General features: G+C 34.8%; 1 protein-coding gene across 1 annotated transcript in view; it reads left to right on the top strand.

The window, feature by feature from the left end:
* LOC128647573 (catenin alpha-2) overlaps positions 1 to 27,250 on the top strand; it is an 887,157-nt gene that overhangs the window by 715,783 nt on the left and 144,124 nt on the right. Inside the window, exon 11 of the mRNA XM_053700329.1 lies at positions 14,342 to 14,476. Coding sequence (XP_053556304.1) covers positions 14,342 to 14,476 — 135 coding nt within the window. The remainder of the gene's footprint in view (positions 1 to 14,341; positions 14,477 to 27,250) is intronic.

Here is a 27,250-nt window from a genome sequence, read left to right as displayed (position 1 = left end):
GCAGGGCGTACATGATTCGCTATAGCTAATCATGTACGCCACTGGTATGATAAATCTAACCCTATGTTTTTAAAACCAATGATCTCTGCTCCCTTAAGCCTAAGAAACCACCAAAACCCACAATTTGAAAAGCAATCACCAGCTCTTTCTTTCTTTATTTCTTTCTTTTTTTAAATAAAAGTAGAAAACACAAAAATACTTTATAGAAACTAAAACTTTTTTAACCAATATCTTCAATATTTATATAACTAATATGTATTTTAAATAATACATCTACATACAATTCTCATGCTATTGTTTGCTTTGGATACATAATTATATCTAGAAGTTATTATTATTAATTTGTGAATCTGAATCGTTTGAGACAGAGCATACAGCTTTAAAAAAAGTTTACAATTTACAATCCCAATTCTGAAAAAGTTGGGACTGTATAGAAAATGGAAAAAAAAAAAAAAAAAAAAAAGTAATTTGAAAATGTAGTTCACTCAGGACTATATTGAAAACACATTATTAACACACACCTAGATTACGAGTTTTGACGGTAAAGCCGTGCGGTGCTAACGAGCCTTTTTTTCTCACCGCTCACTTAAGACAGCGCTGGTATTACAGGTTTTTTTCAACCCGCCTCTAAAAAGTGAGCGTTGAGCAAAATTTAGCTCCACATCTCACCTCAATTCCAGCGTTGCTTAAGTCAGCGGTGAGCTGGTGTAACGTGCTTGTGCACGATTTCCCCATAGGAAACAATGGGGCTGAGCTGGCTAAAAAAAAAAACTTACACATGCAAAAAAGCAGCGTTCAGCTCCTAACGCAGCCCCATTGTTTCTTATGGGGAAATACTTTTTATGTCTACACCTAACACCCTAACATGAACCCGAGTCTAAACACCCCTAATCTTACACTTATTACCCCTAGTCTGCCGCCCCCGACATCGCCGACACCTACATTATATTATTAACCCCTAATCTGCCGCTCTGGACACTGCCGCCACCTACATTATACTAATGAACCCCTAATCTGCTGCCCCCAACATCGCCGACACCTACATTATATTTATTAACCCCTAATCTGCCACCCCCAAATGTCGCCGCAACCTACCTACATTTATTAACTCCTAATCTGCCGCCCCCAACGTCACCGCCACTATAATAAATATATTAACCCCTAAACCTAAGACTAACCCAAACCCTAACACCCCCCTAATTTAAATATAATTTTAAATAAATCTAAATAAAATTACTATAATTAAATAAATTAATCCTATTTGAAACTAAATACTTACCTATAAAATAAACCCTAAGCTAGCTACAATATAACTAATACTTACATTGTAGCTATCTCAGGATTTATTTTTATTTTACAGGCAACTTGTATTTATTTTAACTAGGTACAATAGTTATTAAATAGTTATTAACTATTTAATAACTACCTAGCTAAAATAAATACAAATGTACCTGTAAAATAAACCATAACCTAAGTTACAATCACACCTAACACTACACTCTAATTAAATTAATTCCCTAAACTAACTACAATTAATTACAATTAAATTAAATAAACTAATGTACGAAATACACCAAACACTAAATTACAGAAAATAAAAAAATAATTACAATTTTTTAAAACTAATTACACCTAATCTAAACCCCCTAATAAAATAAAAAATACCCCCAAAATAATAAAATTCCCTACCCTATACTAAATTACAAATAGCCCTTAAAAGAGCCTTTTGCGGGGGATTGCCCCAAAGTAATCAGCTCTTTAACCTGTAAAAAAAATACAATACCCCCCAACATTAAAACCCACCACCCACACACCCAACCCTACTCTAAAACCCACCCAATCCCCCCTTAATAAAACCTAACACTAACCCCTTGAATATCACCCTACCTTAAGACGTCTTCACCCAGCTGGGCACAAGTGGTCCTCCAGAGGGGCCGAAGTCTTCATCCGATCCGGGCAGAAGAGGACATCCAGACGGCCAGAAGTCTTCATCCAGACGGCATCTTCTATCTTCATCCATTCGGAGCAGAGCAGGTCCATCTTCAATCCAGCCGACGCGGAGCATCCTCTTCAAACGAAGTCCAACTGAAGAATGAAGGTTTCTTTAAATGACGTCAGCCAAGATAGTATCCCTTCAATTCCTATTGGCTGATAGGATTCTGTCAGCCAATCGGAATTAAGGTAGGAAAAATCCTATTGGCTGATGCAATCAGCCAATGGAATTGAAGTTCAACCCTATTGGCTGATCCAATCAGCCAATAGGATTGAGCTCGCATTCTATTGGCTGTTCCAATCAGCCAATAGAATGCAAGCTCGATTCTATTGGCTGATTGCATCAGGCAATAGGATTTTTCCTACCTTAATTCCGATTGGCTGATAGAATTCTATCAGCCAATTGGAATTGAAGGGACGCCATCTTGGATGACGTCATTTAAAGGAACCTTCATTCTTCAGTTGGACTTCGTTTGAAGAGGATTCTCCGCGTTGGCTTCATTGAAGATGGACCCGCTTCATTGAAGATAGAATATGCTGTCTGGATGAAGACTTCTGGCCATCTGAAGGTCCTCTTCTGCCTGGATCAGATGAAGACTTCGGCCCCTCTGGAGGACCACTTGTGCCCAGCTGGGTGAAGAAGTCTCAAGGTAGGGGGATCTTCAAGGGGTTAGTTTTAGGTTTTATTAAGGGAGGATTGGGTGGGTTTTAGAGTAGGGTTGGGTGTGTGGGTGGTGGGTTTTAATGTTGGGGGGTATTGTATTTTTTTTACAGGTTAAAAAGCTGATTACTTTGGGGCAATCCCCTGAAAAAGGCCCTTTTAAGGTCTATTTGTAATTTAGTATAGGGTAGGGATTTTTTTTATTTTGGGGGGCTTTTTTATTTTATTAGGGGGATTAGAATAGGTGTAATTAGTTTAAAATTCTAGTAATTATTTTATTACTTTTTGTAATTTAGTGGTTTTTTTTCCGTACTTTATTTGATTTAATTGTAGTTAATTGTAGGTAATTTAGTTAATTTATTTAATGATAGTGTAGTGTTAGGTGTAATTGTAATTTAGGTTAGAATTTATTTTACAGGTAAATTTTAATTTATTTTAACTAGGTAGTTATTAAATAGTTAATAACTATTTAATAACTATTGTACCTAGTTAAAATAAATACAAAGTTGCCTGTAAAATAAAATTAAACCCTAAGCTAGATACAAATGTAACTATTAGTTATATTGTAGCTATCTTAGGGTTTATTTTATAGGTATTTAGTTTTAAATAGGAATAATTTATTTCATTGTAGTAATTTTATTTCATTTTATTTAAATTATACTTAAGTTAGGGGGGGGGTTAGACTTAGGGTTAGACTTAGGTTTAGGGGTTAATAAATGTAATATAGTAGCAGCAATGTTGGGGGCGGCAGATTAGGGGTTAATAAATGTAGGTAGGTGTCGGCGATGTTAGGGACGCAGATTAGGGGTTAATAATATTTAACTAGTGTTTGCGAGGTGGGAGTGCGGCAATTTAGGGGTTAATATATTTATTAAAGTGGCGGCGATGTCCGGTCGGCAGATTAGGGGTTAAAAACTTTATTTAAGTGTTTGCGATGTGGGGGGGCCTCGGTTTAGGGGTTAATAGGTAGTTTATGGGTGTTAGTGTACTTTTTAGCACTTTAGTTAAGAGTTTTATGCTACGGCGATAGCCAATAAAACTCTTAACTACTGACTTTTAAATGCAGTAGGAGTCTTGACAGGAGAGGGTCTACCGCTCACTTCTTCCAAGACTCATAATACCGGCATTAGGAAAATCCCATTGAAAAGATAGGATACGCAATTGACGTAAGGGGATTTGCGGTAAACTCAAGTCGTGGAATAAAAGTGAGCGTTACACCTGTACCTGCCAGACTCGTAATACCAGCGGGCATTAAAAAGCAGCGTTGGGACCTCTCAACGCTGTTTTTTAAGGCTAACGCAAGACTCATAATCTAGGCGACAGTATTTGATGTTTACCTTTGTGAATTTAATATATTTTTTAAAATATACTCTCATTTCAAATTTGATGACTGCAACACACTCCAAAAAGTTTGGACAGTCGACTGTTTACCACTATGTAACATCAACTTTTCTTTTAATAACACTTATTAAGCTTTTGGACTGTACAGAAGACACCAGTTGGTTAAGTTTAGCAAGCTGAATTTTCCCCCAATTCATCAATTATGCATGTATTCAGCTGCGCAACTGTACGGGGCCTTTGTTGCCTTATTATGCGCTTTATAATGCGCCACACATTCTCAATCGGAGACATGTCTTGACATGCTAGCACTCACACTCTCTGCGTACACAACTATGTGCTTGTAAACCAGGCAGAATGTGGTTTGGCGTTGTCCTGCTGGAAAATGCAGGGACGTACCTGGAAAAGACAACGTCTGGATGGCAGCATATGTTGCTCCAAAATGTATTCATATCTTTCTGCATTCATTTACGCCCTCACAGATGTGCAAGTTACCCATGCCATGGGCACTGATACACCCCCATACAATGACAGACACTGGTCTTCGGACCTGAGGCTGATAACAGGTTGGATGGTCCTTTTACTCTTTGGCATGACTGCTGTTTTTTCCAAAAACTACTTGAAATGTTGACTCATTGAACCACAAAACACAATTCCCCTGTGTTACTGTCCATCTCAGATGAGACCAAGCCCAGAGAAGTCGGTGGCGCTTCTGAACAGTGTTGATGCATGGCTTCTGATTTGCATAAAAAAGCTCGAACTTGCATCTGTGGATGCAGCAGCGAATGGTGCTGATTGACAAAGGTTTACCAAAGTATTACAGAGCCGATGTCAGGATATCCATTACAGACTAATTACAGTTTTTGAGACAGTGATGTCTGAGGGATCAGAGATCATGAGCATTCAGAAGTGGTATTCGGCCTTACCCTTTGCGCACCAAGATTAGACCGGATTCCTTGAATCTTTTAATTATATTGTGCACTGTAGAAGGTGAAATGCCTACAATTTCTAACAATTTGTCTTTAGGGAAGTGTTGGATTATTTGCTGGCGCATCTATTGGCAGATAAATGAGCCTCGACCCATTCTTGCTGTTGAAGGACTAGGCCTTTTTGGAGGTGCCTTATACACTATGATTACACGATTGCCTCACCTGTTTCACATCACCTTCTTATTTCAACATCGCTATTAGTCCTCAATTGCTCCTGTCCCAACTTTTTTGGAACGTGTTGCTGTCATCAGATTTGAAAGGAGTGTATATTTTAGAAATACATTAAATTCACAAAGTAGAACATCAAATAATGTGTTAATAATGTGTTAATAATGTGTTAATAATGTGTTAATAATGTGTTAATAATGTGTTAATAATGTGTTAATAATGTGTTAATAATGTGTTAATAATGTGTTTTAAATATAGTACAGGGTGAATTACATTTTCAAATGACTCTTTTTGTTTGTTTTTTTGCATTTTCCATAATGTCCCAACTTTTTCGGAATTGGGGTTCTACTTCTATTATGAAATTTGCTCCATTTCCATGGTATTTTTTGTTCAAGAGATACCTAAGTAGATGTCTGGAGCACTACATGGTAGGGAATAGTGCTGCCATCTAGTGCTCTTGCAAATAGATGATATTCTAGCAAAACTGCTGCCATATAATACTCCAGACAAGTGCATGCCCCTGAGCTTACCTTTCTGCTTTTCAACAAAAGATACCAAGAGAACAAAGCTAATATAAGTAAATAAGAAAGTTGTTTACCATGGCATGCTCTATCTGAATCATGTAAGACAATGTTTGGTTTCCTGTTTCTTTAAATAAGTGACATTCATTTGAAATCTGAGCTTTGCCATGACTTGATTGGACCCTTATTTGTAACTTTTTTTGCTCTAAGAGGCACCTATAAATAGAAACATCTAATTTAGTTTTATTACATATTTCACTATTTTGTGTATTTCATACTATGCTATTTTAAAGGGACTTGATACCCAAATATTTAAGTCCTTGAAAGGGATGCAACATAGCTGTAAAAAGATGACTAGAAAATATCACTTTGACATCTCTATGTAAAAAAAGATGATGATATACCTCAAAATTTCCTCAGTAACCACCCATTGTAAAAGGACTTTAAGCATCCAATCAGGATGCTAGTCCCAGGACTAGTGAGCATGCATTTAGCATGGGCATGCACAGTCATGTGATTTCTCTTCTCAGTTTAAGGAAGTAAACTATGAAACCTCACAAGATTTCAGTGAAATCTCATTAAATCAAAGGACTGATTGGCCATTTTTTTTTTTTTTTTTTTCCTCAGGATGTAGTTGATTGTACCTGAAGTGTAACAGTTCACAGAGCACTTACTCTTGTGAGCTTAAAAAAATTTGAGGCAAAAAACACTTTTTATATGTAGAGATGTTCATGTGATATTTCTTGTCAGCTTTTTACAGTTAAGCTGCATCCCTTTCAAGTGATTTAGCATATGAGTATTATATCCCTTTAAGTGTGTAATATATAAAGACAAATAAAACCCATTTCATTTACTGCGCAATTCAATACACAACATTTCATTTTGTGTATCAAAGAGCTTGTCTTTCACATGTTCATATCATCAAGCAGTTAATAACATGAATTGTGCTCTGCTAAACTGTGTTCCTGAGATATAATTATTTCTTAAATGGTAAAACAATTGTGTAGCTGTAAAAGAGACAGCTTGTTATTTTCTTGAAAGAATTACAGAAATCATCTTGACTGTACAATTCCTTTTCCTTCTTAATAGAGCTATTCATTCATGCAACGTTCAAGTCACTAAAAATAAATGTTAAAAGTCGGCTTGAAGTTCATTATGTGCATAAATACATTGAGTAGGAATATTTGATGACAAAGAAATTACTTACCAAATGTCATTGCTATCAGCGTACACTTATATTTAATAAACATTCTCACAAAGAAAGAAAATCACATTTACAGATTATCAGTTGTCTGTAGTTTTATGTTTCAGGGATATTCACACATTTGAATATGCTTAGCAGTAAGAATATGACTGTTAACTTGATAGAAGCATTTAAGTTTCTCCCCAGAGGCTGCTTATGGTGTGAAAAGCTAATATTCAGAATCTTGTAGAGATGGTTAGTGGACATTTATTGACATTTTTTCCATAAATATCTCTACTCTACTTTGTGTATGCTGTTTACAGTGGCCTTGCCAGTGAGGGGACAGATAGGAACCTAGCCTCCCCCACAAAATGTCGGCCCCTCCATGTGCCCCCCAACGATGTTCACCATTCACTTACATAACCACATTGCACAGGCCTGGCCCAGCTTCACTGTTACACACACCCAACTACACCGTTATCCCTCCTGGTTTCACCCTCCTATTACAACCTCACCCACAAATCCTCATGGTTCTCCTGGAAGTACCTTCCTAGAAGTATTTGTAGAGACTAAAATGCTGTATAAACGAACAGGAAAATCAAAATGTAACTTTAAGGGCTAGCTTACTAGTGAGGCGATATCTAAATGTTCACTGGTAAAGAGGCATATTCGTCCCTTTACCCGCGAATGTTTAATAACCAACCATTACAAGTGCTGGTTAATGGTACTGTGGCTCACTTTTACATTTAGTGCAATAAATCATTAACCAGAGATCAGACCTCTGGTTAATGAAAAAAGTTGCACCAATTGCCCCCAAAATAAAGAGGACTGAAGAGTAACATAAAATAAAAATATGACCATCTTTATTTTTTAAAACAAAAACTGCAGGAAACAATTATAAGGGGTTAAAGTGAGGGAATTTGGGGTGTTTGGGAAAAAAACGGCACCTAAAGGACCTTTACATAGAGTTGAATGAGGGACTGTGTTTTTACTCTATATATGTGTTATTATGTGTTAATATGTGTATATACACACATAAATATATATGTGTGTGTGTGTGTGTATATATATATATATATATATATATATATGTGTGTGTGTGTGTGTGTATATATATATATATGTGTGTGTGTGTGTATATATATATATATATATATATATATATATATATATATATATATATATGTGTGTGTGTGTGTGTGTGTGTGTATATATATATATTTTTTTTTTTATATATATATATGTGTGTGTGTGTGTGTATATATATATATGTGTGTGTATATATATATATGTGTGTGTGTGTATATATATATATATATATATATATGTGTGTGTATATATATATATATATATATATATATATATATGTGTGTGTGTGTGTATATATATATATATATATATATATATGTGTGTGTATATATATATATATATATATATATGTGTGTGTGTGTATATATATATATATATATATATATATATATATATATATATATATATATATATATATATATATATATATATATATATATATATATACAGGGAGTGCAGAATTATTAGGCAAGTTGTATTTTTGAGGATTAATTTTATTATTGAACAACAACCATGTTCTCAATGAACCCAAAAAACTCATTAATATCAAAGCTGAATAGTTTTGGAAGTAGTTTTTAGTTTGTTTTTAGTTATAGCTATTTTAGGGGGATATCTGTGTGTGCAGGTGACTATTACTGTGCATAATTATTAGGCAGCTTAACAAAAAACAAATATATACCCATTTCAATTATTTATTTTTACCAGTGAAACCAATATAACATCTCAACATTCACAAATATACATTTCTGACATTCAAAAACAAAACAAAAACAAATCAGTGACCAATATAGCCACCATTCTTTGCAAGGACACTCAAAAGCCTGCCATCCATGGATTATGTCAGTGTTTTGATCTGTTCATCATCAACATTGCGTGCAGCAGCAACCACAGCCTCCCAGACACTGTTCAGAGAGGTGTACTGTTTTCCCTCCTTGTAAATCTCACATTTGATGATGGACCACAGGTTCTCAATGGGGTTCAGATCAGGTGAACAAGGAGGCCATGTCATTAGATTTTCTTCTTTTATACCCTTTCTTGCCAGCCACGCTGTGGAGTACTTGGACGCGTGTAATGGAGCATTGTCCTGCATGAAAATCATGTTTTTCTTGAAGGATGCAGACTTCTTCCTGTACCACTGCTTGAAGAAGGTGTCTTCCAGAAACTGGCAGTAGGACTGGGAGTTGAGCTTGACTCCATCCTCAACCCGAAAAGGCCCCACAAGCTCATCTTTGATGATACCAGCCCAAACCAGTACTCCACCTCCACCTTGCTGGCGTCTGAGTCGGACTGGAGCTCTCTGCCCTTTACCAATCCAGCCACGGGCCCATCCATCTGGCCCATCAAGACTCACTCTCATTTCATCAGTCCATAAAACCTTAGAAAAATCAGTCTTGAGATATTTCTTGGCCCAGTCTTGTTCAGTGGTGGTTGTCTTTCAGCCTTTCTTACCTTGGCCATGTCTCTGAGTATTGCACACCTTGTGCTTTTGGGCACTCCAGTGATGTTGCAGCTCTGAAATATGGCCAAACTGGTGGCAAGTGGCATCTTGGCAGCTGCACGCTTGACTTTTCTCAGTTAATGGGCAGTTATTTTGCTCCTTCGTTTTTCCACATGCTTCTTGCGACCCTGTTGACTATTTTGAATGAAACTCTTGATTGTTCGATGATCACGCTTCAGAAGCTTTGCAATTTTAAGAGTGCTGCATCCCTCTGCAAGATATCTCACTATTTTTGACTTTTCTGAGCCTGTCAAGTCCTTCTTTTGACCCATTTTGCCAAAGGAAAGGAAGTTGCCTAATAATTATGCACACCTGATATAGGGTGTTGATGTCATTTGACCACACCCCTTCTCATTACAGAGATGCCCATCACCTAATATGCTTAATTGGTAGTAGGCTTTTGAACCTATACAGCTTGGAGTAAGACAACATGCATAAAGAGGATGATGTGGTCAAAATACTAATTTGCCTAATAATTCTGCACTCACTGTATATATTTATTTATTGCTGCCCAACGCTGTGCAATTTGCCCCCTGTGCTAGGTGGTTCTGACGGCATGAAAATGAGGCTTCCATTGGAGCCTATGAAAGTGCACTCTCATGAGCAGATGAATTCCAAACAATGCTAACATGAGGTCGCATTCACATTGTGCTTCACTTGTAATACCAGGGCATGCATAAGCACAATATTACTTTTTACAATATTACTTTTTAATTTTCTTCTGTTAGCAAATTTGCTTAATTCTCTTGATATCCTTTGTTGAATAGCATAGCTTGGTAGGCTCAGGAGAAACAATGCACTACCAAGAGCTAGCTGTTGGTGGCTAGTGTCTACACGCATATACCTCTTGTCATTGGCTCACCAGATATACTCAGCTAGCTCCCAATAATTCATTGCTGCTCCGAAGATGAATTTAAATTTGAGTTTGACCACTTTGTAGGTGTTGAACATGTAAATGTAGCATTGTTTGCTTACTTGCAAAGGGGGTAAACACATAGGTGAAATCACACTCAGGAGCCACAAGCATTAAAACTCTTGAGCAGAGCAGATGAGTCAATTAGAAGCATCAGTTACAAGTAGCTACCAATCACTAGCAGTGTTTTGTTCTGAACTTGTTTATCAGGAGATTACCTATATCTTTAAACGCCTTTCTGGGATTTAAACACATAGGTAGGATCAGTAACGCAAAATGTACATGCTCTAATGATAGTATTTTTTGTTTACTATTAAATGTCTGTTTAAGTATAGGCAAAGTAAATTAAACTTGTGATACATGTAATAAATGTGATAAATGTATTTTCTTTTTAGGTTTTCAGTATGTATTCATTATCCAGGCACTTGATAAAAGTATAACAAATAGCTTTCTGCAATGAGAACAGTGTCAGTAATGGTAAAAGCAACCAACACCCAATGCAAATTGTTACTTTCTTAGAAAATGCAGGAGGCTTTGATGGACATATAACTATAAACCTTTATAGCAATTTATTTTTAGTTAAGCACAACGTATTTTCCCAGCTATACTATTTCTAGAAATGCCTATTTAAATCTTTGTTAAATTAACCTTGTAAAAGTCCTTTGAAATTCTGCATGAATTTTGCTCAGCTCTTCTAATGGATTTGAATGGACCCAAAGGGGCCCAATTATCAAGCTCCGTAGGGAGCTTGTGGGCCTGTGTTTCTGGCGAGTCTTCAGACTCGCCAGAAACACCAGTTATGAAGCAGCGGTCTAAAGATGAGGCGGACAGGAATCTCCGGAATTCAACCTGATCGAGTACGATTGGGTTGATTGACACCTCCCTGCTTGCGGCCGATTATGCAATGTTGAATACGGAGAGCGTATTGCTCTCCGCATTCAGCGAGGTCTTGCGGACCTGATCTGCACTGTCGGATCAGGTCTGTAAGACCTTTGATAAATAGGCCCCAAAGTGTCTATAGGGCTAAGCAAAATCATATACAAATGAACCCACATTAAAAACATTGCAGTTTGATTTCAATTTGCCTAAAGTAGGAAGGTTTTACCGCTTCCAGGTGCTGCCATTTTAAACAATCAAGTTCCCTTAAAGAAGTTTCTTTTCATAGCATCCTTTTAGTTTCCATGGAAACATATTTCAGAAATTTTGAGGATCAGCCTATTTCCCCTTTATTTTCTAGCTCAGAGACCTGGCAGATTTATGACATTTAAGGCAGATTTATGACATTTAAGTCAGTGTCTAAGAATGTAAGGTTACATGTTTAATGTGTAATAGTTGTAAATATTATATGCTCTAAGCTGACCCAAACACAAATTAAAGTATCCTTTTTATGTTATGATTTATGCTCTGGTTACTAAAAGCTCCAAAGTTAATGCAAAAACCAGGTTAATGTAATACAATAAATAATACTGAAATAAAAAAAAGTAGAAAATGTTTTGTTTTGTATTGATTTTATGACATAATTTATGATGTATTTTATCATCCTTTATTTATAAATCTTCAACTAATGTTCCACTATACAAGAGAATAATACAAACATAGAAAAATTACCATTTTTGTTAAACTTGAATTATTGCAACAACTGTAACATTAAAATGTTCACCAATGCTGTTACTAAATGTTAAACAGGTTTATAAAAAGGAAACATTGAATGCTGACATCAGGGAATTATATGCTTAACCCCTTAATGACAAAATCTACCCTATAAGTCACATACCATTAAATGATTTTAATATCCCAGTAATAGTGATTTAGCTGCTTGCCTCACTCCAGGAGGCATTAGGCTATAGCGTGGTCTCACCACGGGACTAATTAACACCTTATATTAAAACCGTTAGCCGATGTACAAGTTATGTCACCTGTCATTAATTGGTTAAAAACAGATTATGTACTAAAAGTACAGAGATCCCAATAGTGCTGGCAGTTCCTCCTCATTGACAGTGGTAATAGCTATCATGAATCTCTAGAAGAAATAAAGCAAACACAAGGGCAGCACAATTTTGCATTAACTTCTACAATGCATCCAGTTCTAAGAAGAAATAGATAAAATACATTGAGAAGTATAAAGCACTTGATTGTAAGGGGCTAAATACCGCATGCTGGTAATTTCTCAGAGGCCTCCCAGTTTATATATTCAAAGACTCACTTCTAGGCAAGACCTCTTCCACACAACCCAGTACAGGAACCACAGTGTCAAAGGCAAGATAAATCAGTGAGAACAGTTTGTTTACAAGAATTGTATGAGAGCTTCAGACATACCCTGAGAAATCCCCTTTTAAGCCTAGGGCACCCCTGTCCATTCCACTTTCTGAAATTGTGTTTTATTTTACAATATAGAAAATACAAACTACAATGTAATTTATAAAAGATACATGGACATATACAAAATATTATCTTAATTTGTTAAAGTAATAAAGAAACCTTCAAAACCTAATTAGAATTTGTAAAATCACTGCAGGATCTAAATCTTAATGTATTCAAATATAAAAAAGTGCAAAGTTTAAATGTAATAATACTGAAAGGACCCAATCTGAAGTGTAAAATAATATAAAATACAAAACACAGTGTAAGTGTAAAAACGTCCTCATTTCATGCAGAACTACATTACACTGGACTTGTCTCTCCTTCACATACAGAAATGCGGAGAAAACCCCTTAGAAAAGAATAGCAAAAATATCCTGTCTAAAATCTGCTGGAGAGTTCTGTCTTTTTTTTCAGCATTCAGTTAATTCAGCTTGTGAAGTCTGAACTACAATTTCTCTCCAAGCAGGAGAATATTCTATCATCAAATTGGTAGTAGATTTTTTTCAAACAACTTTATTCAATTTTCCTTCTCCTTGCAATATGTGACAGCCTTTAGTTAATCACAAAAAGGCATGCATGCATATTCTGTGAATTCTGGCACATGCTCAATAGGAGCTGGTATCTGAGAAAGTGTGCATAGAAAAAGATTTATCACATTTTGATAAGTGAACTGAAGTGAAAATGTGTATAAAACTGCATCTAAATCATGAAAGTTTAATTTTGGCTTTAGTGTTCCTTTAACAATAAATTAAATGTATTGGATCAGTCATAAGCACCTCCCAGAAGTATGAGGGGCAGGAACATTAAGATTTAAATATATGGAAATGTGAATAATTTGAGCTTCTGAGGAGAAAATGTACTTGTTTGACCTACAATTACCTGAAACATCAATTATTCTACTAAAGCTTTATCAGAAAATTACTGATCTTATTTGTTTCAAGATTGACTTACTAAATAATTTTAAATGGGACAATTCTGAAAGTATACATTCACCATATATAAAACTGGATGCATGCAAAAGAATGGCCAGATTACAAGTCAACCACAAAAATATAAGCTGTATGGCGTGTAAACATTGCTGGAACAAAACCCATACCTCTTGCATTAATGGCAGGGTAATATGTGGGGTTTTTTAATCCATGCCTAATATTTATCATGTGCATGGTAGTACTTTGTGTGCTATATTAATTATGTTATGCACAACAATGCACACACACATCTGCACATACACACACACAACCATACACATATACACTAGCACACACATGCAACCATAACCACATTCATTAATACACACACACACAAACACTTGACATGACCATATGCACACACACTAGCACACGTGCACAAACACACACAACTATAAGCACATACACATACACACACACTAATTCAACACAAACATGCGCACACAAAATAACACACACATACAAACAACCATAAGCGCACACACACTAACATACAAACAAGCAAACATGTCTGTCAAACTGGATTCGGTTTTGCAGTAGTAGCAAAATTAGTATTTTGTTTCCATATTACGTTATCTGATTGCATACATTTTACTGATACACATTTAATATGAAGAGCTAAGCTACTTAAGTGTATTAATTTGCTGTTTTCTCTTTCAGTGCCCTGATTCAGCATGCAAGCAGGACCTACTGGCCTATCTGCAGCGAATTGCCCTCTACTGTCATCAGCTAAACATATGTAGCAAGGTGAAAGCTGAGGTCCAGAACTTGGGCGGTGAACTCATAGTTTCCGGGGTGAGTACCTTTTCAGATGACACTGCAACTCTTAAAAGGAAAATTATATTTTGCTATAATTAGGTATTACATTGACAGTGACAGTTCTTGAAAACATTAAACTATACAGAGATAGTTTTAGGCTTCATTCAAGACATATTGATTTTTTATAAAATGAATACATGTAGGTAAGTATTTGTCTGATTATATGCATACATTTGTCCACAGCTTACATTTGAAGTACCAGAATGAAGCACATATTTGTGTTAAAATGAATTCAGAAGTAAAGACAGAGTTTAAAATTTACATTATTGTAAATATTTGCATTATTTGTAACTGAACACCTGCCTATTACAGTACATCCCATAGAGTATATTGTAATCTGCCTCTAAGCATGTCTGTGCAGACCTAATTTACTACCCTAACAATTACACTTACTGTCAAATTCCCTTTCTACGTCTTATCCTGTTGTGAAAATAGTTCTTAAAAGAATATATTGTAAAATATAATATTTAAATTCAATAAATATTATGGCAATGACTCCTATCTTTAATGTGATGTTAAATCCTTATATATAATCTGAGGTATTTGGTCTCAGCATAATGTTTTTACAAAAATGACCTAGGATGTTATAAAATAAAACTGATTTAACTCTGAGTTTGGTAAATTATGTCTTATAATGATCTTAGAATATATATGCAGTGTGCATCCACAATTAAATTCCAAGTACATCTGAGTAGGTACCACAATACTAGTTAAAATGGCAGCAAAAAACCCCAAAACCTTTATAGCAAAGATTGCATATCCCTTTAGCATGTCAGAGTCATTGCTTATATAGTCTATACATCATAATCTCATTGTTAGCATGTATCAAAATGCAGTCTCACATTAGAGATTGCAGAACCAGTGATATACTCAAGCAAATAACATGCCCTCATATTCAGATAAAAACAAACTATGTATTAATATACTGCATTATCGCTCAGTATAATTTATTTGACAATGTCAGATGTGTGTATTGAAACTGAACCATTAGAAAAATTGACATGGTCTCATTTGTTAGAGCATATCATTTTATAACTATTGACCCTGAAAAATAACCATTCAGGAGCCACAGAGAACTTCTGGTTAAATGAGAAAACTGCTGCGGATCCAATAAGCAGCTCTAGTTGACTAGTGTTGCTGATTGGGTCAACAGCAGTTTTCTGTGGCTCGCGAGCAGTATTTTAAGTATGTGCATAACCCCTTAGTGGCGGGTAAACACATAGATTGGCAGGGCCGATAGCGATACAATTGTATGCACTAACAAACAAGACCATATCATTTTTTTTTGTATAATATCCCTTTAATATACAAATCAGTTTATTAAGCAGTTGTTTGTCCATCTATAAAAATGCAGCTTCATTTTCTGACCCATCACTGCTTGATCATTTAATTAATTTGTAAATGCACATTATGTGAACATTAGACCCCAAGGTAGAAACAGTAGCAAGTTTATATGAACAAAATAATAAAAATATGCTAATTCATGTATTCATTAAGTGACTGGCTACTATATAAAGCTTCCTATCTTATCACTTCCTCTAGTATTACATGTGTGGTCTTTTGCAAATGTAATAAACAGTCTGACTCAACGATTTTAAGAGTAGACCTTGAACATTGTATAAAGCAGAAGAAAATTTCAAATCAGAAAACCACTGAAACATTTACAAGATGATACATTGTTCTTCATCTCTTGTTTCTTTCTCATCTCGTCTTGTGCCGAATTTAATCTTTCTGACCTCAGTTCTGAAGTTATTTACTACCAAGCCAGCTTGCCATTTGTTACATTAAACCACTACAGTTAGTGGTTCAGCACTCTCCCTTGTTATTGTGTGAGCTCTTTCTTTCATCAATCCTTTTGGCCTTTTTCTATGGGCATTTCATCTTTATAGTTCAGAAGGTCGTCTTCACTCTTTGCTACTTACTTGGGCTTCTTCAATGGTAACTTTATCAGTTACCATTCTACTAGTCATGAAATGGTTCTTCATTGCTCTCATTGCTTCATCTCATTGTGTCATGCACCATTTCTGAAGCCTGAGATGTTGTACAGCCACTGCTTTCTTTGCTGTCTTTGTTTATTCCACTGAAATCTTCAGAATGCTTTGCGCTGCCATTCAAATGCAATACTGACATATGAATCAATAGCTTTGAAATGTAGACTTCTACTGGACTCTCCTTTTCTCATATATATTGTAAACAGTCGTACGAAATAAGTCCACTTTCATTTCAACATATAATGCATATGTTACTAAAACATTCAGCCCTCACTTAATGCAAATATGCTTGTACTACTAGTTAAGCAACTGTATCAATAAGGGACAATATTGCAAGGATAGGGCTTTATTAAACAGATATTCTAGTCACTTTTGAGCTGAAGGGTATTTAAATTAAAAGTAATTTAAAGTTATTAAGATTGCACCAAACGCAAAGCTGTGGATGGGTTTAATGCTCAGTAAAATGCACTTGAAAGGCAGCAGAAAGAAGCTTTGCTCCTTCAGTACTTTCAGAAGAAGGAAGGACATTTTTGGCAAGGTAAGTACATTTTTTCCAGCTTAAAAAATGACTTTCTTTTTAAATGCCCTTTAGCTCTAGAGACTAGCCCATTCTTTTAATTTTATGTCACTTTGCTATGTGGTTCTGCCAGTATTCAAAAAGATATTTCAAGACCATATCAGGTATGACAATTTAAAAAACAATTATGCTTTATTTTTGTAAAACTGGGCTGGATGGGGAAATGTAAAATAAATAAATTAATAAATAAAAAAAACACGTGCTAACAAATTATATAGCATATTCTACTGAAAGCACTTTTATATTACTCTAGAATTAAGGAATGTTGGGCATAACTCTTTTTCAGCAATAAAATTTGTATTTTGTTCTGATGTTTTAAAAATATAAATTAGTCTCATCCTACCTAATGGCAAGAGGTCCTCAGGATCTTATTTGTCTCCCTGCCTACTTTGTCTATATTGCGCCTCTACTTATTCCATTTGCAACACAAAGTCATCTTTACTGAAACTGGGAACATTTTGTGGCATCATTGTGGATTATTTGATACTGTTAGGTCTATAAGTATATATTTTTTTCCATTTATCATGCCAAATACTTGCTTATTAAAACTTTCTTGCTATATTAAATATTTTTTGCAGTTACATGAGTAGCAAACCATGAATTTTCTTGCATAGATTTCACAAAATAATTATATCAGATATATTGGAACTAGTAACTAACCGATTTAAAGTGATGGTAAATCCGAGCGTTTTAAAAAAAATACTAGGTTTTACCATCACTAAAAATAAACTGTAGGTTCAGTCATCATTTATTAAAAAAAAAGGTGCTCAACTCTGTCTCTGCTGTGGCAGCTCACTAAAATCAGACCCTCCGGCCGCCCACAGCACAGTGCTCTTTACCAATGAGGTGATGTTTCCACCTCTAAACCAATAGCCGTGTTAGCACACAGAACACTGTCAGATGACACGTACGGATATTAGTTTAGAGGTGGAAATGTCACCATTGAGAGAAGACAGGGTGAGTTTAGCACCCTTTTTTTTAATATGTGATGACAGAAACTACAGTTTTTTTTTAGTGATGGTAAATCTTAGCGTTTTTTTAAAATGCTTGAATTTACCATCACTTTAAGTGGAATATTTTGTAACTATTTGTAATAGTACTATTTAATATTTAGCCAATATTTAGCCGTCTCTGCCAATATCTGTTCATTAAGCAATTGATTGATATTCTTAGGAATATACTATAGTGTCACTAGTATATATGTGATAAACTTAACCTGGTTTGCTGAGCTAGCAGCTCAGACACTTGCTGAAGCAATACTGAAAGAGTTCAAATATGAAAAGGGCTGAACCGTAAGTTCCCTGCAAGGTACGAGCACTTTTCTATAGAAATAATAGAGCTCTGTTGAACGCAGCTTCTTAAAAGGGGGAGGCATGGTATGGATTAAGGCCTTTTGAAGTCAATATAAATTAAACTTCAATACTTTTGGTGTAACATCTTATATCTACTTCTAGTTTCATAAACTATACTTTTCTGTTTTTGACTTCCAAATAGAAAAAGCAAAACAGATTGGTGTCTTTAGCTAGTGTAAAACATTTTTTTAGCTAGGGTAAAGGGACAATTCTGTTCAGCCCTCTATCTGACTTTGAAAGTCTGATTTTATGCAGCTAGGAAGACAAACATATTTATTTTAATGTATTGTCCTAACAGAGAGGTTCAATACAAGATTTATTAATCATAACTATGTCACTGAAAGGCCTGTAGCTCTCTAATTTCTATAATATATATGCTCTCAAAATAAGAATTTTATTTTTTTACATTTGTATTTTGTATGTTTTACATAAATATATTCAATTTAAAAGTTGTCCATTCTTTGGCTTTTCCTTGTCTAGAAATGTCCCACTTTCCATAAATAAAGCAGGAACCTCCCCCTATCTTGCCTACAGCCCATCATTACTTGACCCTTTCTCTGCTCTACTCTGCTCTACACCCACAAAACACAACACCACCCACAAAGCTTCCTCGCTCTGCCTAGATCTCCCTACTAAAAGGCATCAGGCAAATGTTTGCCCTACTGCTTTACATATTTTTAATTTTGTATTTGTATTTTTTCTTTATTGCATAGAATAATTTGGGAACTTGCACTTATATTTTTATAACATATCAAAAATACTATCCAGGTATATAGTATTTGTAAGCTAAAATCTTACCATGGTTATTAAGCACACAATTTTCTGCAGAGATGTGTGGTATGTTTCATTGTATGCTTTTATTTATTTATTACTTAAAGGGACACTGAACCCAATTTTTTTTTCTTTTGTGATTCAGATAGAGCATGACATTTTAAGCAACTTTCTAATTTACTCCTATTATCAAATTTTCTTCATTCTCTTGGTATCTTTATTTGAAATGCAAGAATGTAAGTTTAGATGCCGACCCATTTTTGGTGAACAACCTGGGTTGTTCTTGCTGATTGGTGGATACATTCATCCACCAATAAAAAAGTGCTGTCCAGAGTCTGAACTAATAAAAAAGCTTAGATGCCTTATTTTTCAAATAAAGATAGCAAGAGAAAGAAGAAAATGTGATAATAGGAGTAAATTAGAAAGTTTCTTAAAATGTCATGCTCTATCTGAATCACAAAAGAAAAAAAATGGGTTCAGTGTCCCTTTAACTAATTAATTAATCAATTAATATACTATTTGCTTTATAAGGACATATTAGTATTAATAGAGGAAGTTGACTATAAACTAGTCATTAAAAGAAACCTTTACATTTATTATGGGATATCATAAAGATAATATTTTCTTACATAAGAATAGGGATTGCTTGAACAAGGTTTTATCATTTTAAATTGGAGGATAGTGTGTTCATGAATGATTTATGCATTGATATGGAGGTTATCTGGCTGATGAAAGAGGTATTTGAAAGCAGAAACAGGCACTATAAGTAATAATAATAAGTATACAGTATATTGAATGGTTTTAATTAATTTTTTTATACATTGTATGGGGATGTCAGATGTCGAGTTTAATGTTCCTTCTACAAAATAATAAATTAAAGGCGAAACGTAAATGCATATTCCATTGTTTTTCCCTTACACAATAAAATCTATTACTACCTAAAATAACAATAACTGTTTCTAGAGCGGTGCATTAAAATGTCCCTATCCAAAATTATAATTCTGGCTTTAAATCTAACTTGAAAAAATATTTATACAAAACCACTTTACAAATATTTGTGTGGTTTTTTTTTACTTGTTCAAGACATGGCTTCTCTTCCAATTCTTGTGACTTTTTTTTATATACAATCTAAAACTCAAACAAGCAAGACGATGCAATCTGTCTACTTTATAAAAAGGGAAATGATAGAGAACCAGCTATTATTTCTTTGTAAACGTCACATAAGTCTTTTTATCTTGAAAGAGAAAACAATTGTATATCGGTTTTTATTTCATCTTCTATATTTTATACAACTATTTGATTTGAAAGTGGAAAACGTAGAAAGTTAGAAGGAAAACAATATGCTATAAAATCAAAATTTATGTTTTAGAATGGAAATTCAAATTCTAAAAATGAAATATTAAATATTTCATATACTTACCTTTCAATGCATTCAAAAATAAAAGTTTTGTTAAAGGGACAGTAATATCAAAATGACAGATTCCTGATTCAGATAGGGAATGCAATTTTAAACAACTTTCCAATTTACTTTTATCATCAAATTTGCTTTGTTCTCTTGGTATTCTCTGTTGAAGGTTAAATATAGGTAGGCTCATCAGCGGATTTCTAAGCCCTTGAAGGCTGACTATTATCTCAGTGCATTTTATTATCTTTCACAGTAAGACACTGTTAGTAAGTGTGCCATATAGAAAACACTGTGCTCACTCTTGTTGAATTATATATGAATCAGCACTAGTTGGCTGAAATGCAAGTTTGTGAAAAGCACTGAGATAAGGGGGCAGTCTGCAGAGGCGTAGCTACAAGGTAATCACAGAGGTAACAGGGTTATTAAGTAACTGTGTTGGTTATGCAAAACTGGGGATTGGGTAATAAAGGGATTATCTATCTTTTAAAACAATACATATTTTCAAGCAGACTGTCCCTTTAATGTAATTTTTCATAGAGTCAACCCCCTTTTACCCTCAATTGCTCCACCTAATTAACACCTAGCTGGGCAGCCATTTGTTTCCTCTCTTCATGAAGTGGAAGACTACAGCAAATCAAAGGTTGTAACACTCGCTTCTATTAAGCCTTAAGTCCTGATGGTCATTATATTATAATATAGATGTCTCTCCTTTACACCCAGCACCCTACATCTTAAATTATTTGTGGGGATCTCACAAAACGAATGATACTTCTTAAATAATCTCTAAACAACTGAGAGATTTAAGTCATCAGGCCAGAACTCACAAGGGGTGCGCTATTCTTATTAAATATTATTATCTTGAATATATCTATCGGAAAAAAAAAATGAAATTCAGCTACAGTAATGCAGATATAGCCATGGGCTTCCACCCAGATATGTTTCCAGGGCAAATAAAATATAGCCACCAATGTAGAGAAATTGTAATTAATACATAAATAGAATTGCAGTCCAGACTGTTATTTGCTACCCTTTTTCCCCAAATGCAGACACCCATGGGTGTAGGTCATGTATAAACTCACACATAAACATACATGCCCTTAAAGAGACTGGAAAGCCCAAAATTTTCTTTCATGATTTGGATAGAACATATAATTTAAAACAACTTTCCAACTTACTTTCATTATGAACTCTCTTGTTATCATTTGCTGAAGGAACATCATTGCAATACTGGCAGCTAGCTGAACACATCTAGTTAGCCAATCACAAAAGACAAATGTTTGCAGGCACCAATAAGCAGCAGCTCCCACTAGTGTAGGCTATGTGCATATTCTTTTTCAACAATGGATACCAAGAGAACAAAGCACATTTGAAAATAGAAGTGAATTTAAAAGTTTATTAAAAATCGTAATCAAGTTTAATTTTAACTTTCCTATCCCTTTAAGACACAAACCTTCAATATTTATATATACTGTATTTTTTATATATCTATACTAGCTTCCATTTTTTTTAAATTCTGCCTCTAAAACTCTAATAGCTTACATTTTATCACTTTCCTAATGCTAAATTTACCAATAGGGCTAGCAGCAAATACCTATGCATTGCTAGAAATAAAGTGGACTTCATAATTAAACTGTAAGCATAACTAAACTCTGTTCCACAATGATAACATATAAATCACAGAATTTATTGTCAACGTAAGTATTTTGGTATATCCTTCTGTGAATCTAATATTATAGCTGTAAAAATCAGTCATAAATATAAAAGTCTCTGTGTACATAATAAATGTCTATGCGTATAACAAATAGCAATGTAAATGATAAAAGTGCAAAGAGCACAATATTTATGCAGCCTCACTCTACATTTAGATCTTGCTAGCTTTAAACACATAACAATTTTCTCTAGGACACAGAATGCGGATGCATTTTTATAAATGTCTAACATACACATTTGATTCCTGCTCACAATGACTATTACTGTGAGGCCAGCTATATTACCTATAACCAGCACTGTGATAAATAAAACATTTGTACATTTGCTTTGAGCCGGGCATTTTAGTACCAGCAATATTACACTTACAATGTGACTCAGGTGCACGTACAAAATGACACAGCTGGTAATTGTAACTTGCTTTTCAAGGCTGGACATAACACTTCTATTTAAATTTAGATTTTGTAATTTTCTAGACTGATCAAAACAACAACAAAAAAAACTCTGATAAACAAAACCAGGACAGAAACATTCAATCAAATGCAGCATCACAAATGTAAAACATTTTACATTATTACAAGTGAAAGTCACAAAATGTTCCATTATGTCCAAAGCGCTCTTCACATAAGAGGTTTATTTTTGTTTTGTTGGCTGCACAATTTCTCGGTGTAATAGATATGTCATTTAATTATTTTCTTATTGGTATACAAAATATGCAGTATCCTTCCTATTAAAACATTGTCAGCAACATTGCAACACACTTATAAATTAGCATGCTAACATAATATGAAATGACAGAGAAACAAGGTGGAATGTCTCCAGGAATACATTTTTATTGGTTATTACTATAAATCAGCACATGTTGAACCTCTTTGATATAAACGCAATGTGTTTTTAGCTTACATTGTGCTCTAAACGAGGGGTTTATTTATTATATTTATTAGACATGATTCAAACAAATTTTAAAAATATATAAATAATTTTGCTGTATTCTTTGAAAACCCAAAAGGAACAGTTTCTTTAATGAATAAATGATTTACAGTTTTACACCATTTAATAGTGATTCAACAATGTCATTAGTTTATAAATTTGTGCATCAGACATAAAATGTGAGCTTTACTTTTGTGCTGCTGTTGGCTTGTAGCAGTGGCACAAGTGCTACTTTAACTTTATTTATCTTTAGGCTTCTGTCCAGCTGCTTCTATAGGAAATAAAGGGTTCATGAATTTCCATTGACAAATTAATATTGTATGAGTTAAGTTGAATCAAATTATTTCATGAACTAATCTGGGATAAAACTAAATAGAACAATTCCCATCACAGACAATTCATTCCAAAAACTGTTTTTGCTTGTCCATATGTGTATTGTTTATTGTAGTAGATTTTTAACCAATGTTTGATAACTGGTGCCACATTTGGCCTCCAGATATTACTTGGGTTTTAGACCCATAAACAAAATGTACCTTTACCCATTCTCCATTTCTCTTTCTCCTCATAAATCCCATACTCCCAGACACAATTTGGAATCTATTCAAGTTAAAGGGACAGTCTACCATAGAATTGTTATTGTTTTAAAAGATAGATAATCCCTTTATTACCCATTCCCCAGTTTTGCATAACCAATACAGTTATATTAATATACTTTTTAACTCTGAGATTACCTTGTATCTAAGAACCATCTTCTAGCCCCCTGATCACATGACTGTTACTGTTTATTGTCTATTGTCTTAAATTTAGCATTGTTTTGTGCTTAATCTTAAATAACCCCCTGTGCCTGAACACAGTGTTATCTATATGACCCACGTGTACTTTATGTCTCTGTGTTGAAAAGAGATTTAAAAAGCATGTGATAAGAGGCAGCCCTCAAAGGCTTAGAAATTAGCATATGAGCCTACCTAGGTTTAGTTTAAACTAAGAATACCAAGAGAAAAAGCAAATTTGATAATAAAAGTAAATTGGAAAGTTGAATAAAATTAATAGTCCTATCTGAATAATGAAGGTTTAATTTATACTAGACTGTCCCTTTAATGTTAATATATATATATTAAAAATGCTGTGCATCCCTTTAAATGTTTTTTTTAACCTTAAAGGGACACTGAACCCAAAATGTTTTCTTTCATGATTCCGATAGAGCATACAATTGTAAGCAACTTTCTAATTTCTCCTATTATCAATTTGTCTTCATTCTCTTGGTATCTTTATTTAAAAAGCAAGAATATAAGTTTAGATGTTGGCCCATTTTTGGTGAACAACCTGGGTTGTTCTTGATGATTGGTGGATAAATTCACCCACCAATAAACAAGTGCTGTCCAGTGTGCTTAACCAAAAATTGTCTGACTTCTTAGCTTAGATGCCTTCTTTTTCAAATAAAGATAGCAAGAGAACAAATAAAAATTGATAATAGGAGTAAATGAGAAAGTTGCTTAAAATTGCATGCTCTATCTGAATCACGAAAGAAAAAAAATTGGGTTCAGTGTCCCTTTAATATGGGACTGTGCCCATCTTCCTCTATTTTCTCTCCATTGCTCTGTCTTCTTTGTCACTGCATTTATGCATTTTGCTTCATTTATTTCCATATACTATTTCTTTAGTGAATGGTTTTAATAGAATAATACAGATAAAGGTGAGACAAAGGCCCAGATCCGTGCAGACAAGGTTTTCATTGGGAGAACCTGTCCACACACATTCAGAGCCTCCAGATCAGCATCAGCTGCTGGAATTTAACCCCTTAACGATCAAGGTTTTTTTGGGCGTAATATTGCACGTCTCACCACTAGAGGCAAGACCCCGCTATTACAGCCTCCTGCAGGTCTCCTGTTATAGCACAGTCTCACCGCTGGCAGTGAGACTTGCGCTATCAAAAACACAAGCCTCATTAAAAGAGCAGTGACCTACAAGGTACGCCTTCGGTCATTTAGGGGTAATGATTGCACATGCAAACGCTTGTGAAAACCCGCCAACTGCTCACACACAACCAATCATGTGCAAGCAGGGCTTGTGCGTCATCCCAGACTTACTGTCTAACATTTGAAACCTTTGAGGCATGACTGCTGCATCTATCTTATGGTTGCTGGCTTGCAGAGCATTATATTATAGTGTGCACATCTCTCCTTTAAGCCCAAAACCCTGCATAGTGAGGTAAACAGCTCTCAAGCTAAAAATTTCTAAAATTGTTTGAGGGACCTCTCAATTCTGATAAGACTTCTTAGATAATCTCGTCAAAGAGGAGAGCGTTAGATCATCAGACCCTCAGAGAAAAGCATTCAGAAATGTAGCATACCCTTGAAGTTTTAGGGGATCTTCCTATAAATATTTAATAATAATAAAAAAAGAATAAATATGTAAATGTTTTTATTAGCATGTACATACAGTTTTAGGATATTTTCTTGTAACCTCTCCTTATCTTTAAACAAACTATATTACAAACACATGCAAATGTTAGGAATTTGCAAACATGCAATAAACCTTCATATCATGAAAGAGAGGAAATGGGTCTTTCCGTACAAAGCTGAAGGAAATCGAAGCTAACTCATCTGAACTCTTCTGTACTTCTGAATCAAACAGTGCAACTATTTTATCAGTTTGAATTATTTAACAAAGCTTTGAGAGTTTCAGTGGTAAAAAAAATCAATAAAAAAAAAATCAACTTGTCAATCCTTTCATTTTTTGGCTCATTTCCTAAATTGCAAGGGGTCTGAAATCAACACAAAATACCTTAATACAGTGACATGATTTCCTGCCTACTATAAATGAAACTTAATATTTTTTTAATTGCTAACCATACACTCTGGACTCTCGTTATTTTGCCCTCTCACTGTTCATCATTAATATGCATAAAGACCTCTGTTATAAGCCAACGTATCTGCCTGAAAGCAAGTTAGAGGCACAGTCATGAAAGAGTATTGCTTATGAGAAATGAGACTACAATAATTTCTTCCCAAATAGTGATCCATGACAGTTTTAGTTTGAAGTTTTTATAAAATGTGTTCAATGAAACCAACGTACCCCATTATAAGTAAGGTTTATGTCAAGCTACTGTAAATTAACTCCTTTGCCCAAAAAGACGTGCATATATACATTGTATGCTTCTATGGCTATCGTACCACACAACATATATATATATATACAGTACGTCTGAGCTTCAGGAAGCTCCAGCAGTCTCGGTTGTTAAGTTACAGCTGAGAGTTGGAGTTCCTGAGCTAAAGGCATCTGCTCGCATTTAGAACTGGAGCAAAATCGGTGCTCCAGTTCCAAATGAAGGTGATTGCCAGATTGTTACACACAGTTACACTGTCTGTGTCACTTTGTGTAGCGATCATCTGCTGGAACCAGCAGGAGGTGTGGGAGCAGAAGCAGTGGAGTCGGGAGGGAGGAAGCAGAAGTGGGATGGCCATAAACTAAAAAAAATAAATAAATAAAATGAGAAGGGAAGGGGTGCTATCCTACATAAAAATGGTGGGGCCCTAACTAATGATTATAGAAGGGGGGTGGGGGGACCACTACACTACAGAAAATAGTAAAACCAATTAAAATTGTTATATATATATATATATATATATATATATATATATATATATATATATATATATATATATATTTACATTTTATAGGTACTGGCAGACTGCCAGTACCTAAGATGGGGTGACCAGGATGAGGGAGGGATCAGTTTGGGATCAGTGGGTGGGAGGAATCAGGTGCGAGAGTAATCTCTGCACTAAAGCTAAAATTAACCTTACAAGCTACCTGATTAACCCCTTCACTGACGGGAATAATAGAAGTGTGGTGCGCAGCTGGCAAAAAGCAATGGCAAAGTCTAATATGTCTGATATTTCTGAACAAAGCAGATCCCAGACAAGCTTTTACAATCATTTGTGCTATGATTGCACAACCAGTATGTAAATAATTTTGGTGAAATGGTGGCATGAAATAAAACAAAATGGGCCTAGA

The sequence above is a fragment of the Bombina bombina genome, chromosome 2 (assembly GCF_027579735.1).
Source record: "Bombina bombina isolate aBomBom1 chromosome 2, aBomBom1.pri, whole genome shotgun sequence".
NCBI lineage: Eukaryota > Metazoa > Chordata > Amphibia > Anura > Bombinatoridae > Bombina > Bombina bombina.
This window is presented reverse-complemented; position numbering and strand designations above follow the sequence as displayed.